The 18,332-nt window shown below is 36.3% G+C and overlaps 1 protein-coding gene across 3 annotated transcripts in view; it reads right to left on the bottom strand.

Annotated features, from left to right (window-relative positions):
* Positions 1–18,332, bottom strand: part of zgc:171482 (zinc finger protein) — a 79,308-nt gene that overhangs the window by 15,199 nt on the left and 45,777 nt on the right. For all 3 annotated transcript variants that reach the window (XM_053502514.1, XM_053502513.1, XM_053502515.1), the window contains exons 4-6: positions 14,749–14,908; positions 8,971–9,207; positions 1,775–1,871 (exon numbers count right to left, since the gene is read on the bottom strand). In XM_053502514.1, coding sequence (XP_053358489.1) covers positions 1,775–1,871; positions 8,971–9,207; positions 14,749–14,908 — 494 coding nt within the window. The remainder of the gene's footprint in view (positions 1–1,774; positions 1,872–8,970; positions 9,208–14,748; positions 14,909–18,332) is intronic.

The following is an 18,332-nucleotide window of genomic DNA, read 5'->3' on the forward strand; positions in this document are numbered from 1 at the left end:
TGAAATACTGGTGAAATACGGTAGTCACCGACTGCTGTTTTCTGGTGTGTGGAGCAGTTATTGGGATCTTTCAGTTAAATTTTCTATTCATTGTGTAGTATTGTTTATTTATTTACTATTTGTTGCAATTACAAAATAACTACAGTAGTCTAAAACTTCTTATGTACTTATAGATTAGACCCAAGACCTTTAGCATTGTCTATAGCTGTTAAATACCTACTGTAGTAAATTAATTATCTTTTTGTATGATATTTTAAGATGTTTAACAAAATTATCAAACAAATATTGACCATGTTATATATTATGTAAAAATACAAAAATTCATGGCTTGCACTGTAACCGAAATCGTTTTTATCTGATTCTAGATAGTAACAAGTTTGTACTGTACCGCTTCAGTGAAATAGTGACAAAATATTTAAATTAGATAAACTCCATTTGATAAATACTTGTATCTCAGCAAAGATCTGAGGTCTGTTTATTCTAATCAGCACCATCATGCTTTACTGACTCACTGAGGAGGAGTACAAGGAAAAAAGCCTCTGTGGATAAACAATTTTTTTTTTTTTTGTACATTGATGCAAAATAGACCGACATGGTCTTTAAGTGACTGGAATGCATTGGACCTGTTAGAATAAATCTAGCTTACCTTTTCACAGACATACTTAAATAATTTTATCAACTTTAATAATTTCTCACAAATGAGGATGTAGTTGCGATTAGCATGGATGAGTGGAAGTGGATAGGCAGTGGTGATTTGGCCTTTAGCTTGTGCCCTCCTCTGCCTTTATTGCACTGTTGGCATGTTAAGTGCCATGCTGCTGGTGGTGTGTGTGTGTGTGTGTGTGTGTGTGTGTGTGTGTGTGCGTGTGTGTGTGTGCGTGCGTGTGTGTATGTGTGTAATAGTGTTTTGGTGTGTATGTGTGTGGGCATGATTTGTATCTTGGTGGGCAGCAATGTCCCCTCAAGGATAGGAATATTTGACAGTTTTGACACCACTGGTGAAATAAAAAATTGGTTACTGAGATTAAGGTCAGGGTTAGATGTACTGTAGGTGCGGGCATGGCATTATTTAGTCTTCCCAAGAAAAATAAGTCAAGTTTATATGTGTGTGTTTGTGTGTGCGCTTTACAGTCTTCAATTTAGGCTAGCTATCTACCATTAGAAAATAATAAAAATAAATTGTGGCTGGTATTAAGTGTTTGTCTGTCCTACTGTATTAAAAACAGGCAGGATCCACACAGCTCTCTCTCTTACTTTCTCTCTCATTCTCTGTTTCGAATTATTTTGCTCACTTTAAATGCTCTGTTCTCTCTAGACGTCCATGCGTTCTGTTTTTTAAAGACTGTGGCAAAGTCGATACAAGACATAATAGAAAACGTAATGTCATGTTTATCTGCTGATAATTAAGAGTCTGTGCCATTCCTCCATATTATACTGACTGGGACAAGTTTTTTTGTAACTCAGTCTTGTTTGCCATAGTAAAGAAAACATGCTTGAGCTGGCTTTCATTTCACACAGCGGAGGTGTAAGCTGGAAGGCCATTATCACCCACTCAGCTTCATCCAGTGGACCAAGAACTCAATATTACCCTGGTCAGTATGAAAAAAAAAGATAATCCAAGTCCCTTAAAATTTTAAAGAAACAAAACTTAAAAAAAGTAAGGTTAAGGGATGTTAAGAAGACTCAGGAATTCACTAGTACTAGAAAAAGTAAGAAAAAAAGAATAAACACAGTTCAGTATCACTGGTTCAGAGAGCTTTGCAAATTCACTTACTTGTTTTGGTGTTTTGAGCCCTGGAGGTGTGCATAGTACTGCTCAATGGAGTTCAGGACCACTTTACATATGCTGCACGAGTAACTGCTGCGCAGGCCTACAATACACACAAAAACCAAAACCTTTAATATTAAAGGACCTGCGGTGGTCATGGCTTGTTAATTCTTCTCATCAACATAAGTCTCAGTTTGTTTTTGAATTAGTTTGGATAATTGCTGTAATTTGTGATGAAACATCTGTATTACTTGTAGCACATCATGTACTGTAATAATTGCACAGTGTAGTGTATTAATTGTTCATATCAGTATCATATGGGATATAGAGGTAGCCCTTAAAGCTCATAGTATTTTATCCATTATTTGATTAGCTGTTTTTGAATAAACACATATATACAGTAGAGTGACACATTCTTTTTTTCAGCACAAAATAGGCAATATAATGAAGTGGATTTTAGTTCATTTTAACCAACTACCCAAACATGACCAGGCAAAAAAAATAAAAAATGGTTCACATGAGCAAAAAAATTACACAGATACACATGATCATGAGTTTTTGGTTGTTTAAGGTTGTTTCTCTGACCAAAAAAATAATAATAATGTGCTCATTCTGAGACCTTTACATTTTTATGTCATCATTCCCATATTACAGTTGTGTTAATATTCACCCTTTATAAAAGTAATAATAACTTTTGTTCTACCAGACGTATCTAAGAACCAAATACATCCTGAATCCTCCCGGTTAACACGAGCCAGCAAGGCTTTCATACAAGCACATTTTTTAATCGTCATTGACCTATGCTGTGTTGCTAGCGCATACCTGTGTCGCCTGAGTTTTAAGGGTTAAGTAATAATCACACTATCTCTAACATTACAATTGAAAGTTTTCTTTAGCTAATCAATTCCTATTACAACACTTCTTCTTAAACCGTTACCTGTTCTGAGGGTGCATTTGAAAATTTCTTTTGTTGAACTTAACTTTTGATTTGAGGATAAAAAATTATCGGATGGCTAACAGAATGAAAAGCCATGTGCGCAAAACAGATGCGTGCTATTTACAGGTAGTAAAGACCAGCAGTGGCCTAAAAAATAGAAGGATGGATAAGTAGGATAAAGGAGCACACGAGAAGCTAAGGAAAATGAGAGCAGCAACATTCATGCGTCACACATGGGCAAACCACATGGCTACATGTAGTGGCTTCATTTCTGTAAGACATCTGCTGAGTTATTTTAGACAACTGTGACATTTATTGCTATTGAGCTATTGAGCACCCCTTTCCCACAAGATCTGCTGATATATTCTAATGAACTACTTGGGGATTTAGATTTAGATTGCTTGGACCCCTAATGGCTTTTAAGGCAAATATTTTTGTATTTGCAATGGAAACGGATGACACGCTGAAGATCACTGCTTACAATAAGATTATATATATATATAATCTATGTGACTATATTTATTGTAATAATTTAAAATATAATAAAATAAAATTAATATACTATATAAAATTAATTCTTAAGAATTCAATACATGGCAAATTTGTTCACTATAGGGAAAATTTGCAGACACCTGATCATCACACCTGTATGTGGACCTTCCCCACACTGTTGTATAGGATGTGTTTATATAGACGGACAAAATTCAGAATGGTATGTTCAGAATTCACATAAATAGATTACTGATATGGTCAGGCAACCACAAACATTTTATCATATAATGTGTATATATACTGAACAGTATTGTGTTCAATATTTTGTTAACCCTGTTCATTTGCTCAAATGTATAATGTAAGTCACTCTGGATAAGAGCATCTGCTACTGTAAATGTAAATGTTATATGCAGCAATTGCCCCGGTTCTCAAAAAAAAAAAAAGTCATATTAAAAAGCAATATAGTGTCTTCCAGAAATTTTAAATGATTAAAATCGATTGCCATTTTCATAATCCATGACTTGGAAAGCATAGGAAATCAACTGATCATCAACTAAAATCTTATCTTTTATCATATCAACAAAAAAGCAAATAATGTGAATTGAATAGCTTTTGTTCATAGAACCTCCAGCAAACATAATCACTTGTGATGAGTGCCTATAAATTATGATATAGCCTTTCACTTTAGAAATTAAGAGTCATAGAACTGGGCCTTTATGTTATTAAAGGAGAACGATTCTCTTAATAGCAGGACTAATTATTTATGTTAATAGGGTCTCTTGGACAAATGGTTCCTGCATGGTGGGCAGCTAATGACCTCACAGTACGAAGCTAATAAACCAGTCTAGCAAGACGTTATGCAATTTCTAGTTGCTCGTAGTTAAACTGCCCCACATGCCAGAATGAACCTTGCTGAGTGAAAGAAGGAGGAAGAGATCCCAGGCTGATGACTGATCACAGAATGTAGATGAAGGTTTGCTGCTGAGTGTTAGATGAAGGCAAAAACTCTTATTTTGAGACAAACAGGTCAGCAATTGAAAACTTTTCCTTTGGTAATTGTCACAAAGCTGGAAAAGCATTTTTGACCTGTCTTGGTTGAATTGACAAGGAACGATAGGTGATAGCTTGGACTTGGCAGTTCATATGTTTGCATTCACCTGGGATACATTAATTTAAGATTAAATTGCTTCAAAGCGGCTTGAAGTTTAGGTCTTTTAACATGCTTTTAAGTCACTGCCCTAGCTATAAGTTATTATCATATTTGATGTGTATATTATGTATTCATATTCAATTCTCCTTCTTTATACCTTTTACAATTTGTCAAAGTACCAGTATGAATACCTGGATTAATGCATTACCAATGTCAATGTGTGTGACTGTTTAGTCCAAATAATCAGGTGATTTATATTTTATATTTTACAGATTTTAAACCCAAGCAGGTGTGTGTATGAATGTTTCCCCCCTTTGTCACAGGATTTATTTTGCAAAATATTTTTTTAGATTTAGTTGGACCCGCACACAAGATATTGTAATTAACTTAAATCACTGCAACACTGACTAGGCAAGTGAATAAGCATTGTAAATGGTCATGTTTATGTTAATAAAAGCATGTTTTTATTTATCCCACAAACTAGACATCTGACCACTGCCATGAAAGTTAAAGCCTCCCACCAGCATAAATATTTTTGCATCCCAGTGCTCTCCTATATTCTTTACTCCAAGAGACTCTTGGCAAGCTTTATTAAAGCAACAGCAATCACACCTATTTATAGCATCTGTTTATTTTAAATAAGCAATTCGTATTACAACCCTATTCATTTACACCCCTAACCTGAGACTTAATCTGTTTCCCCTCTATTGCAGTAATAATTCAGAGGCATGAGAGAGAATCGAACAACCCAGCTTCCATGTTCAACACAGAGGGGGCAGTTGATTACATGGACCCTGTTTAATTTGTAACATAGTGAATAACCTTTAACAGGTGTTTGGGCTGTTGCTGTTTCTACACAAAAACCCACAGGGAGTTTATGTAAATACAGTGTGGTGCAAACATTTTCAAATGTATTTTTCATTTTTTTGGCTTTTGGCCTCTGTACATCAATATACTGAATTTGAAATAAACCATGCAAAATGTGAGCGAAGTTAGGACTTTCAGCTTTAATTCATAGAGTTTGACAAAAGTCCGGTATTAACTAAAAATTGTGCACATACCTCTATTTTGGGAGGCTCATAAATATTGGAACAAACTAACTTATATGAGTGTACTGCCTTTAGTACTTGGATAAAAATCCTTTGCAGTCAGGAAACCTGAAGTCAGGAACCCATGGACATGACAAAATGCTGAGATCCTTCCCCTAAGGTGCTTTGCCAGGTCTTTACTTTAGCTGTCTCCTGCTTATGTGTGGTTCTTTCTGCCCTCAGTTTTGTCTTTAGTAAGTAACATCCCATTTCTTTGCCTTGGGTAGCTTTTACTGTATGTTTTGGGTCATTGTCCATCTGCAAATGTTTTGTTTTTTTTGGAGCATTTGGCTGAATTTAAGCAAAGAATATAGCCACACTTCAGAATTCTTCCTGCTACTTTTATCAGCACTCAGGTCATCAATAAAAACCATTGGCCAGGTTCGACTGGCAGCTATACACACTTATGCCATAACACTGCCTTCAGCATGTTGACAAACGATGTGGTATGCTTTGGATCACGAGCTGTTCATTTCTTTCTCCATACTTTTCTCTTCCAAGTATTCTGGTATAACTTAATTTTGGTTTCATCAGTCGAAAGAATCTGGCAAAGCTTTCTTAAAGCTTATTAAGATGTTCTTGACAGTAGATTTTGACAATGACACACGAGTCATTTTCAAGAGTGTTTTTTCTTCACCATGGACAGAATTCTGCAGTTATCCACTTTATTTTTTTTTGCTGTTCCTGAACTTGCCAGTTAATTTCTTTCTTTTTTTTATGTTCCAAACTCCCAATGTTTTTATCATCTCTCTACTGGGTTTATTTATTTATTCATGTTTTCATCCTAATGATGGCTACCTTCACTTGCATAGACACCTCTTTGGACTCATGTTGAGAGTTTCAGTGAACAGCTAGCCAATGCAAACCTAAGACTTAGAACTACCTCAAGGCATTTTATATGCTTGTTTAGTCATGGAGTAAAGAAGAAACAGCCAATCCTGGCCATGCAACTGCTTTTGCACCATTTGTTTATTTATTTATGAGCTCAACATCAACATAAAGCCCCAGCGTGAAGACCATTACACCGAAGTGGCTTCCACGTAAACAGACCAGGCTGCAATCTCCCAGCAGTCACTTTACTGATGGCTTGCACAAGTGGGACGTCTTTGAAATGAGCTGTTGGCCTCTCGAACAAACCACACACATGGAAAGATAAAAGCAGTGCTTCGTATTTGTGCCTGTGTGTTTTTTACGTATATTCAGCTCACACACACTGCACTTTCATGTAGTGGGCTTCTAATGAGGATGATGAATGAGATGTGGCATGCTTGCTGAGCTCTGACAGTCCCCTGAGGAGCAGCCAAACTCAAGGTGACAAGGTTTTGGGACAGACATGCTCAGGTTTAGCAGTATGCGAGAAGGGGGATCTCAGCAGATTTCTCTCGCTGCGACTTAATGAAGAGAATGAGCTATGTTGTCTCTCGTACTAAATTTAGCTGTTGTAACATCACCAGTTTAGAGGCGGTAGACTTATGCGTCTCCGTTGCAGGGTGTTGTAATCAACAGCAAATATTTCTGGTGAGATTTAAATAGAAGGTGACATTCACAGTGGAATGCTACAAACAAGGACATCAGTTCACGCGGTTGATGCCTACAGCATGATTATACTGTAGAGTTTCCGATTTTTAAGATCCTTATTTATAAGGTATGAAAAAATCATTTTTATTATTGTTACATTGGAGAACTATTTTAAAAGCACATCTGACAATCAGAATACGCACGGCAGTTGCTGTATATTCTCTTAAAATAAAATACAAAGTGCTGTCAGTACAAATACAGTAAATTCATCCACAACATTTAAATACCTTGAACATTTTAACTTGATTACAGAACAGCTGTGAAAATGAACTAGGATTTCTTTTTGGCTCACACCTTTTATACGGCAACTTGTCATGTTTCTGTTTTTAGAAACTATAACCATACAGTATATCTTCTGATACTCCATTAGCTGTCTTTTAAAGGTGTCTCATTGGCTCTGTAAAAAGAATTCCAGAGTGCTGATGCTAGATGAATTTGTTGATTACCGTGGTGTATTAGAAAAAAACAAAAAAAAATTTAAGATTACATTTTTTTCCCCAAAACAGAACAGAGACTCATTTCCATGTGATATCTGGTATTTTTAATGATTTGAAAAGACTTTTTCTTAAATAACAAAATCTACCTTTCTCATCCCTTCTAAAGTTTAAAAAAAAGAATGACGATTGTCATTTGGTTGACTTAAAAATTGTGAATGTGTTTTAGCTGTGCTTGCTGCCAATTGTCACCACAGTTATAGCAGCAGTTCCCCAGTCATGTTTTTTCTATCCTTTTTACCTCCTAACACAGAAACACATTGCCAAGAATGTTGAGTACTTATATGGACTGTCCGGGCTTCTAAAACACTCGAATATAGGAAAACATGACTCTCTAAGACATCTGTTAAAAAAAGCTGGTCAAAGTCGCTCTTTGTCACATATACAGTACTTTACTGTACAGTGAAAGTCTTTCATCACATAGCCCAGATTGTTTAGAGAGCAGGGTCAGCCAAGATACGCTGCCCCTGGAGTAAATAAACTTATAAGCCTTGCTTACGTGCCTAACAGTGACAGCTTAAACACCTGAACTTCTAACCATTAAGCCTTAACCACTGAGCCACCACTGCACAGCAAACCATTATCGCAAAGATATACACTGCCGTGTATATGTCCTGAATTTTTTCATTTTGGATAATTGACACATTTAAATGATTAAGATCATCCAAAAATAATTATTACACAAAGATAACCTAAATAAAGGCAAAATGCAGTTTTTAAATTATAATTGCATTTATTAAGGGAAAAAAAGATGTCCAAATCTATGTGAAGAAGTAACTGCCCCATTGCTTAATCATGAACTATGATTTTTGGAAAGCTGAGTTTAAATTGTACCTGCCACAACAGGAAATGATTAGTATAAAACCCACAGAATCAAGAAATCACTTAAATAGAACTTGTCTGAAAAAGTAAGGCATGCTAAAAGATCTAGAAAAGCAACACGATCTAAAGAAATCCACAACAGATGAGAAACAAAGTAATTGAAATGTGGTCTTAAAAGGGTTACCAGGCCATTTCTAAAGCTTTGGGGCAGCAGCAAACCATGGTGAGAGCCACTATCCACAAATGAAGAAAATGTGAAAGAGTGGTAAACCTTCCCAAGAGTAAACTGGGCAAAATGGCACTGGGCAACACAAAGGCATGTCTCACATTCACAAGAAATGTCTTGATTTCCCCAAGACCTTTTGGCAAATAGGACAAAAGTAAAATTTTTAAAGGTGTGCATCCTGTTACATATGTTGTAAAACTACAACAAAGGGTTAAATAAAAAGAACATCATACCAATAGTCAATTGTGATGTGGTTGTTTAATGGTCTGGTACTTCAGGACTCTAAATATACATTTCTTTGTGCTATTCCTGTTCATGCCAATATGGCAGCTATATCCATTCCCCAATGTTCTCCTTTCACCTTTTTCCCCCTTACTATGGCAAGCTGCCTTAGACCTCAAACAGCCCAACTCACCTGTGCTCTCAGTGGCATCCAGACTGCCTGCCAGCTGCTCCAGGAGCCGTGCTCTTGCTGCGTTTCTTTTGTGCTTTTTGCCTTCATAATGTTGCTGTGCCATCAGAGGATTGTTGAACCAGGCACCACACAGGCAGCAGTACTTGCCTGCTTCTCCATTGTTGCCCATGGTGGGCCATGATGGTGAGGGTGGTGGTGGTAGGGGGTCTGTGGCCTGAGGGGTGCTTGCAGTTGAATCTGTACAGGAATGAATACAACATCTCAATCATTGTTATAAAGCAGTTAAAAATGTAATGTAACCAAAATCAATAGAGTATTGTTAATGTAGTAACTGCCTCAGGTGTATAATACTGAGATTAATATTTGAGATTTTTTAAATGTTTTTTTTTTTTATTATTTATTTTGAAGGGAAGAGAACGGAGAGTGTAGTCTTGCAGGTGACCCACTCTAGATGTCACCACAGAACTGTTACCATGGTTACCGGCCCCCAAAGAGCCTACAGGCCTTGACACCACTGCAGGTTCATCTATCTTTCAAGGCGCAGGACAGAACCTGCATCTACTGGAGCATAAAATTGAAGTCTAATTTCTAAATTACACAAAACACTAGTGGAGCAGGCAGAGCCCAAAAACAAAGTGGAGAAAATAGAAAACAGAATCGAAAAGGCAAAGGAAGTGCAGCCTAGTGTAGGTTGCCAGGCACGCAGCAGTGGTTGCTAGGATATCAATGTAGACAGAAAGAAAGCTCTAGCATTTATAACGTATCAAATATAGCACTATGGGTGCACTCCAGTTAAAGTGCATCTGTGGCACCCCAACTGGGACATACATTACACAGTGCTAAAATGACCCACTTCTTCAGATCAAACATAGCTGTGAAAAAAGACATTAAATTAGTTTCAATATGCTGACACACTATGTGGGTGTGTAAGCATGGTAATATTTTCAAAATAGACAATACTGGCCAAAAAGAAATCAAACAGTCTTTAAATAATCATTGAAACTGTAATAATAAAGTGTGGCATAAATGTACACCTAATATATAAGGATTTGTTGTTTAATATATGACACTGAATGGCAAATGTTTTGGTTTTCAAGGTTGTGCTTAGTTTGTTTACTTCATTAGTTACTCATACTGAACCAACACAAAGCCAAGAACACAGTTACAGCTAGTATGCTTCTCTCTCCTCCTCTCTCCTCCTCTCACCACCCACAATGCTGTTATAAGTGAGATGATTCAAACCAATGTGAATAGATCAAATGGAGTTTTCAGCAAGCATTCTTTCACAAAAAAAAAAAAAAATCATTTTGTGTGCATGGCATTAAGAAGATGGCTTCTGTTATTAAAAATAAAGAAAAATTTAAATTTAAATTTTATGCAATTGTAAGAAAGATAAAAGAGAAATGGGAGAGGATGACTTACTCCTTCATACTGACCTTTCACGAGAAAAAAAAGCTGCACTCTATATTTCTCTCTTTATTGGCATCTCTATCTCTCTTGCTGCATGTACAGTATATGAGTAAAAGCTTTTTTACTGATAAAGCCAGGCAGTGCATGGTGGCATACTGTAGGAGATAAATTTGAGGTACAGATAGGTGGCAGTGAGATGATGAGAGACTGGCCAGATAGAGAATTTTATGGCTTCACCATTGCACAGTCTGACACCACCCATGTGCATCTAGCACAACTATTCTGAGCTAAAAGTGTGCATTTTATAAAACGTACGCTTCTGAATTCATTTTGTTACACTAATGCCCCATGATCCGTCAACATTTTTATTACTCTGTTCTAAAACTAAAGTCTATGTATTCATTAAACACTCATAATTTCATACAGCGTGTCTGCTTTACACTCAAACATAATTTTAAACATTAATGCAAGTCTTCCTAAAAGTAATGTGGAGAAAAGTAAAGTAACAGATGTACAAGCTGATGAAGCATGTTCTGCCTGTCTAGTCCTGAGATGTCTTGCTTGCAGGAAATTGCAGCCTGATGAATGGAAATTGAGCTTAATAGCATCGACAGGCTAAATATATTCCATTTCTACTATAAGTGTTATGCGTCTTTTTATGCGTCTCTGTCTTTGAAATAGAGCATAATCAAATATGGCTGCCGAGTGAAGTACATGAAAACAAATGTGCCACAGTGTGATTAAATGGAAACAAACCTACCCCTCATTGCTGCCAAGTTTTAGCACAACAACTCACAGCTTCTCCCAGCACTGGCTCATTTCCAGTCAAAGTCTGAGGTAACTGAAGCATGCTTTTGAAATTGATCCTGTGTCATATTCACATGTTCAGGTTTTTTTTTGTTTGTTTATTTGAAAAGGATTCATAATTCTATTTATAATTAATGTCAGTTCAAGATCTGGTCTAAAAACAAGCTCAACAAATCTTTTCCAAAGTTCAAATAACATTCACACTGAAGTAAAAATGCACCACACTGAGTAACAGAATGTACTTAGTCACAAATCTATGGAGTAAAATGCCATAAGTATACCATGCCAGTTCACAAAGTAGGTCTTTAATGATAAGTTTTAACGACATGTCAGCATCTCACTCACAACACAGTCTAACTATAATTATATATAATTACTGCTTGTATGTGTGGTGTACATTTACCTGTCAATCAGACTGATACAAGTGGTTAAAAAGTATTTTCTCCTTTTGTCTGTTCCATACATCACGTACAAGCTGCATTTTCAGGCAGACCCTGCATGAGTATGACCCTTACCATCAAAAAAATATTGTCACCTACAATATTTATAGAATAGCCAACGTTCCTCTTCCTACCCTTACGCGATTATAACTCTGCAACAGGGTAAATCTGGACTCATTAGACCGCATGACCTTTCTCCATAGCTCAACAGTTTATTATTTATGCTCCCCAGCAAATTGAAGCATTTTTTTTCCAATAAGCCTCACTGATATGTGGTTTTCATAAGCCTACACAGCTGTTTCATAGCAATTCCTTGTTCTCTTCACATTATGCTTGTGACATTGATCTTATTTTTACTATTGAACATAGCCAGGAGATTTAGATATCACCATGATATCATCAAATTTTTTAATCTCTTACCACATTTATTCACAACTTTTTTCCGCCCACATTTACTTGCCATGACCACAGGAGATGTCTTCTGACAAGAAATGAGAAGCTCCTCACTGCAATAGTTAGGGTTAAGTTAGTTGGTGCCAGCTGAACCATATTAATCATTTAAGTAATCATCCAATGAAAGGCTCTTCTCTATTCCCTTAGTTACTGTAAATCCAGAATCCTTTTTTGGCTGGCAGTGTATTACCTTTAATACATGCTCTCTCTATTACATTGAGATTATGGCCAAAATCTGTGTTTAGTTTTGTTTCCTTTGGTAGAGTTTCTTGTTTTGTTTGCTCTTGCCTCTTTAACATTATCACTTACTCATTTCCGTTACCAGAGGGTCATTGGAGGTCTGGAATATCCAGAGGAAACCCACCAAGCACAGGAGAACAGGTACACAAACTCGAGGAGGGAACTGAACCCTTGCCCCTGGAAGTGTGAGGCTACAGTGCCACTAACCACTACACTACTGTGCTGCCTCTCCATCTAATTCAATATTATGTGTAAAGCACTAAGCAGATTTTTTAAAATCATGATGGTTTTAGATCCATAATGAAAACTCAAAAGGGAGCCTCTTAGGTAAAAATGAACAACGTGACTCCGTGTACTTACACTTTCACAGCTGTGAACTACAAAATTAAACAGTACTGAGAATTTTCATTACAAGCACCTTGGTATACTAATGTATATGCGGGATTCACCAAAATGGATTCTTTGGAAAAAATTAAGAGCATATTTTAATTACTACCTTATTGGACAGCTACAAGGTTTAAGAATTATAAACCATAAGTGAAAATTTTCTCACTTTTCTCAATTTCCCACAGTATTTCTTACTGTAGAAATCAACACGCCCTTGGTATAGACAGTTTAAAAATAAATATTAAACACAGGGAATGTGATCTTGCTGTTCCTAAAACACATCTGTTTCAATAAGTTAACAAGTACAGGTAAGTGAGTAAGTAAAGTTACTTAGTTAGCTAGCTTTCCCTTTAATATTGTTCCAATGCAACAAGAATTTTAGCAAAATGAGTACCCCATCTATTCTTATAATCAGCCATTTAAAGGCAAACTAAATGTTTTATCTAAATCAGGTAATTTCTGTGGAACACATTCCATTTGTAAAAAGGTTAATCAATTAAGTAAACACACTCATTATGTACATAAAAATACAGTGTCTACTTGCAATTTCCTTTTTCTTCTTGCAATAAACCATGATGAGTATATTTTAGACAGAATTTTACTTGCTCCTACTATACAATACCGACACTGCTAGAGACCTGCATTTTAGGGAGCAAAAAATGTTTTCACACCTTAAGTATTCAAACTGTATTTATACTGTATTTTAAAATGGCTCAACCAGAGCTGATTAGAAAAAGTCAAGCAAAATGATTGTTTTTTTTCCTTACTGACACCTTTTTATACACATGCATAAATAGTGACTTGAAAATTCACATAACAGCTCTTCTAAGTGTTGATTCTATTTGCATTTATGTGCATCTAAATTCATTTTAATATACAGTACAATAGTTCAAGTGAGATTTTTAAATATAAGCAGACAATCTTTCCTATAGCATGACACTGTAGATGAAAAAGATTAACATAAATTAAATAGCTGAATAAACTAGAAGCAACACCACTTGCAAAGCCGTGCTTTGGCAAAATATATATGCAAATACATGTGAAGAGGTGTTGTACCAAAGTGAGTGAGAATTAAAAGAATGTGATAATTTGTGAAATAACAGTCCAGATTTAACTTAAGTGGCAGCACTATATGATAATATCTATTGGCGCAACTCTAATAGCGTTACTCCATTATCTGCTGCTGGGCTCACTTTTGAATTGAAAGCTGAATGGAGTGGGATATTGCCACTGAAATAAAGATTAATGGCGCTGTCAAAAAGTGTCAGCCCTGTGCATACACACACTCACACTGACTGTGACCTGGAATGCCACCCCATTCTCCAGCCTCATGAGTATTCAGCAGTTGCAAAAATCACAATATACTGTACACTGATGCTGATACATACTGTAAAGGATGTACTACATGAAGTGCTGCTGAAATTATAAATAAAGCTGCAAATTCAGTTGCTCATCTAAACAAATTAGTGTGTTAGTAAAAATTAGTAGCCTTTATTTGCTTATGTCCCACTATACATCAATCTTCATTGTCCCCATGCAGTTTGAAGATTGAGTGTTTGACAGTGCTCAGTGCAGTCTGAGTTAATTCTGAGTTAAGCGTCAGTCCAAGAGGTATTAAATAAAGTCTTCTTTCTCAACAAGCCTCTAGCCGGAGCTGCATGTCACACAGGATTTACGTTTACAGTACACCAGTCCCCTGCCCCAGTTTCTACAGGCCAACTCTGATTCATTACTTGGTGAAAAAACACACCACTGCGCACCTAATTCTCGTCTGCTGAGTATTTTAGAGTGCATCATCACCTTTTCATGCTATCTGCTCAGCTCCAGGGCTCTGCTGACCACAGCTAATGTAGCCTCTTCTGACTGGCTCTACTGTTCGTGCTATACGAGTCAATTTTAATAGTTTATTAATAGCGCTTTGCATTTTGTAACATAACCCCTGGCTTACACAGACTTTACAGTAATCAAATGCACAGCAAGAAGCACACAGCATATTAAGATGTTAATTATGATGAATAAACATTTGTCATATTAATCTGACCTGTGGGGGTAGGTAAGCTGGGCTGCTCTCCCAGAACAAGGCGTACTCTCTTAGCATGTGTTTTACCCTGGTAGTGTGACTGAGCCACAATCGCAGATGTGAAGAACATATTGCAGAGCGTGCAGCATTTGTTCCTGTCCACCTCATTCTCGGCACTGTCCTGTAGGAGGAGAGACAAGAGCAGGTTTGACTGATAAGGGAGCACAAACAAGTTGCTTAGAAACTTGTGATTTAATACAAAACAGAAACCTTTCTGTGGGCTCTTTTAAAAAAGTGTATGGTGTTCTAGGGAAAAACCCATGAGATAAAGGTAAATCATGCCAAAATAAGCTGAAAATTTTACTTTAGACTATATTTTCCACTGGCTGTACACCCGTCATACTTGCAACATAATAACATAATAAATATACAGGGTGGCCCAAACATCTGGATGCACAGGCATGTTCCTTACAGGAAATTTGATGTCTTCAAAACTCACAGTAGAATATTAAACAGAACCAGGCCACTCAACACCACTCTTTAAAGTTAGTCCATTGGCACTGGTCCAGAACAATCACTGCACTAAAGAAGGGAATTATCACTGCATGTAACATCATTAGGTCTGATTAAAACTGTTCGTGTATTCAAAGAATACACAAGTGCTATGAAGTTAGAAGCCATTGATATAAGTGTTTGCTATAATTTATTTCTGAAAAAAATTAACCACCCTCTATTTAACCAAACCAAAGCTGTCAAACATTTTTCTAGCATCTTCTGCCACAGTTAATAAGAACAAATTTCCCCAGACTGCCATGCACATATGTACAATTTACAAGAAGTGCACAATACAATACAAAATGATGGATGGATGGATGGATGGATGGGTAGACGGATATATTTACTTTAACTCAGTGCATTTAGGCATGTCAACAGTGTGTGCTGAAGTTCAAACTGAGCATCAGAAGATGGATGACTTAAGCGACTTTGAATTGATCTGAGTATCTTTAAATCTGTTGAACTTTTATAAGTAATGGTCCCACACTGTTTCGGGGCAACAGTAACTCTCACAGGATCCCGTTACAACCTAGGTATGGTGAAGAGCATCTCTGAATGCCCAACACATTAAACATGATGAGCTACAGCAGCAGAAGAACACACCAGTTGCCACTCCAGTCAGCTAAGAAGAGGGAACTGAGGTGGCATTTAAATGAGTTCTTCAAAATTGGAGAACTGAATATAGGAAAAAAACATTGCTTGAGTTTCGAATACCATTCAGATGGGGCAGAATATGATGTGGGCAGGATTTGATGTAAACAACATTAAAGCATGGATCCCTTCTGCCTTGTATTGAGGGTTCAAGCCTCTTAGCACCAACTGAGTATCGTTTCAATGCCATAGTGTACCTTAGTATTATTGTTAACCATGCCTATCTGTTTATGCCCAGAGGACCATGCACCATGTAAAAATTCTAAAAATCATCTTAAAATAATCCAATGTATTCAATCCTTCACACAGTCACCATATTTCAATTCAATAGAGCACCTTTAGGATGTAATAGAATGGAAAAGTCATGTATTTATGTGTAGCTACAAGAATTAAATATGCCTACATTTGCATACGTCTAAATTTAAATAAAAAAAGGAATAAATCTGGCATTTTGGGTGATGTTGAAATGTAAATATTTATTCCACTGTGAAGACACTCTAAAACTATAGTTTCTAATATAACTTTTTTTTCTCGGTTAAGTACGAAAAACATATAATGCTGCAAAAAAGTTATATCTGCTTTATGGCATTAAATTCACCACAAATCAAGCATTGGATTGAATGTGTAGTATAAAGTGTGGTGGAAAAAAAGCTTCTTCAAAGCAGCTGATGTCTTCCTCACCTTAATCTTCCAATCCCCTAATCCTTCTCACCTTAATTGTTTTCTTTGTAAAGATTTTTTTTCATTCAAATTGTACATTAATGAAAATATAACCAATAACAAAGATTTATGAATGCACTATAGAGCCGTAGCTTCTTATAATGTACAAAAGCAATGAAATGAAATATATGAAATATTCTTGGTGTTCTGCTTTCAGTGTCTGCCAGAACTACAGCCATAAATCACTTAAAACTCTAAAGTAAGACACATTTTTAGACCATTGTCCCAATAGACAATAGATTTAAGCTCGGTGTATAAATCAAGTACACACAGTCAGTAGCTGTTTATGTGAGACCTGCAGCAGGACTCAATTATCAAAGAGTAGCAGAAACCCAAACCCGATTAAACACTAGCTAAGTTTATTACTCACCGCTGTTTTATGCATACACAAATACTTCAGTTTTACACTAAACTGTATGCACTCAAAATACACTTAATGCTATAAAATATTTAAAGTTTTGACCAAAATCAGACATGCTATTGATGTACTATTAACCCTTTGTTGATGCCCCCTTGATGGCTTAAGAACAATACCTTACTTATTTTATTTCAACTGTAGTCCATTACCTGTTATGAACGTTCCCTTACCCTGTTCATCTTTGCAGTGGAACTACAGTACCACAACTGACCAGATATTACTTGGTTGATGGATCGTACCTAGCACAGTACTGACACTGACATAGTAAGGCCTACTACTGGGGTTGGTATGCTAGTATTAGATGCAGCAGACAGGTGTAACTGTCTAAACATTTGGTTAATATTACATATCTACATTTGATTGATATTAGTAAACTTTGTTGTTTTAACCTTATTAGTTATTGTATAAACAACAATTTGATCAATCTTATGTATTTTCAAAAACCTGGAATAATACAACAGAACCATGGTGTTGCAAGCTCCCACACATAAAGTTAATTTAATACTAAAGTCATTTCGTTCTGTCAGTGCCAACGTCCTTATGAGATTTTATAACGTAACTGAATTATGTAAATATTATGTCAATTGAACCAACTTACTCTACATGATTCAAAATAGATTAGATGCTTGTTTATTTTCTTTTTAATCTGTCTGCACACATTTTTTTTTCTCAGTACAGAGGACCCAGTCCATAACTAATTATGAACCATAAAGACTAATAAGTACTTGTGGTTGAGTCTGATACAAAAAGCTAAATCCAGTTCCTTAATTAAACCATTAATAGACAGTCTGTATGCTCTACTGGATTTGCCTAGACAGCCGAGGGTCTGGTGTGACTCCTGCTATGTCACGCATCACTTAAAGCCTCACTTACAGAATTAAGGTGGTCAGTGGTAAAAAACGTATGCCAAAAACTGCCTACAGTATATCACTACAAACACGTACATACTAATTAAATACACAAATCAAGTTATGCAAAATAATAGTACATTTTTTGCGAGTGGCTTTAGGTGCTGCAGGTTGTTTGTTTTTTGTATGAAGTGCAATGCCTTTAACAGTTGCAAGTGTTGTAAACTATTTATTGATGTTTTCTCTCAATGTATTGCCTAATCAATTAAGCTGCATACAGACCTACAACCTCAGCACTATTCTTAAAGAAATAAACTTGAATCAGGAAGCCATTTATTCTCACTCACTCACGCACTCATCTTCTATAGTGCTTTATCCTGTATTCAGGACCCTGGAGCTTATCCCAGGAGGCT

Source organism: Clarias gariepinus, chromosome 8 (assembly GCF_024256425.1).
Source record: "Clarias gariepinus isolate MV-2021 ecotype Netherlands chromosome 8, CGAR_prim_01v2, whole genome shotgun sequence".
Taxonomy (NCBI): Eukaryota; Metazoa; Chordata; class Actinopteri; order Siluriformes; family Clariidae; genus Clarias; species Clarias gariepinus.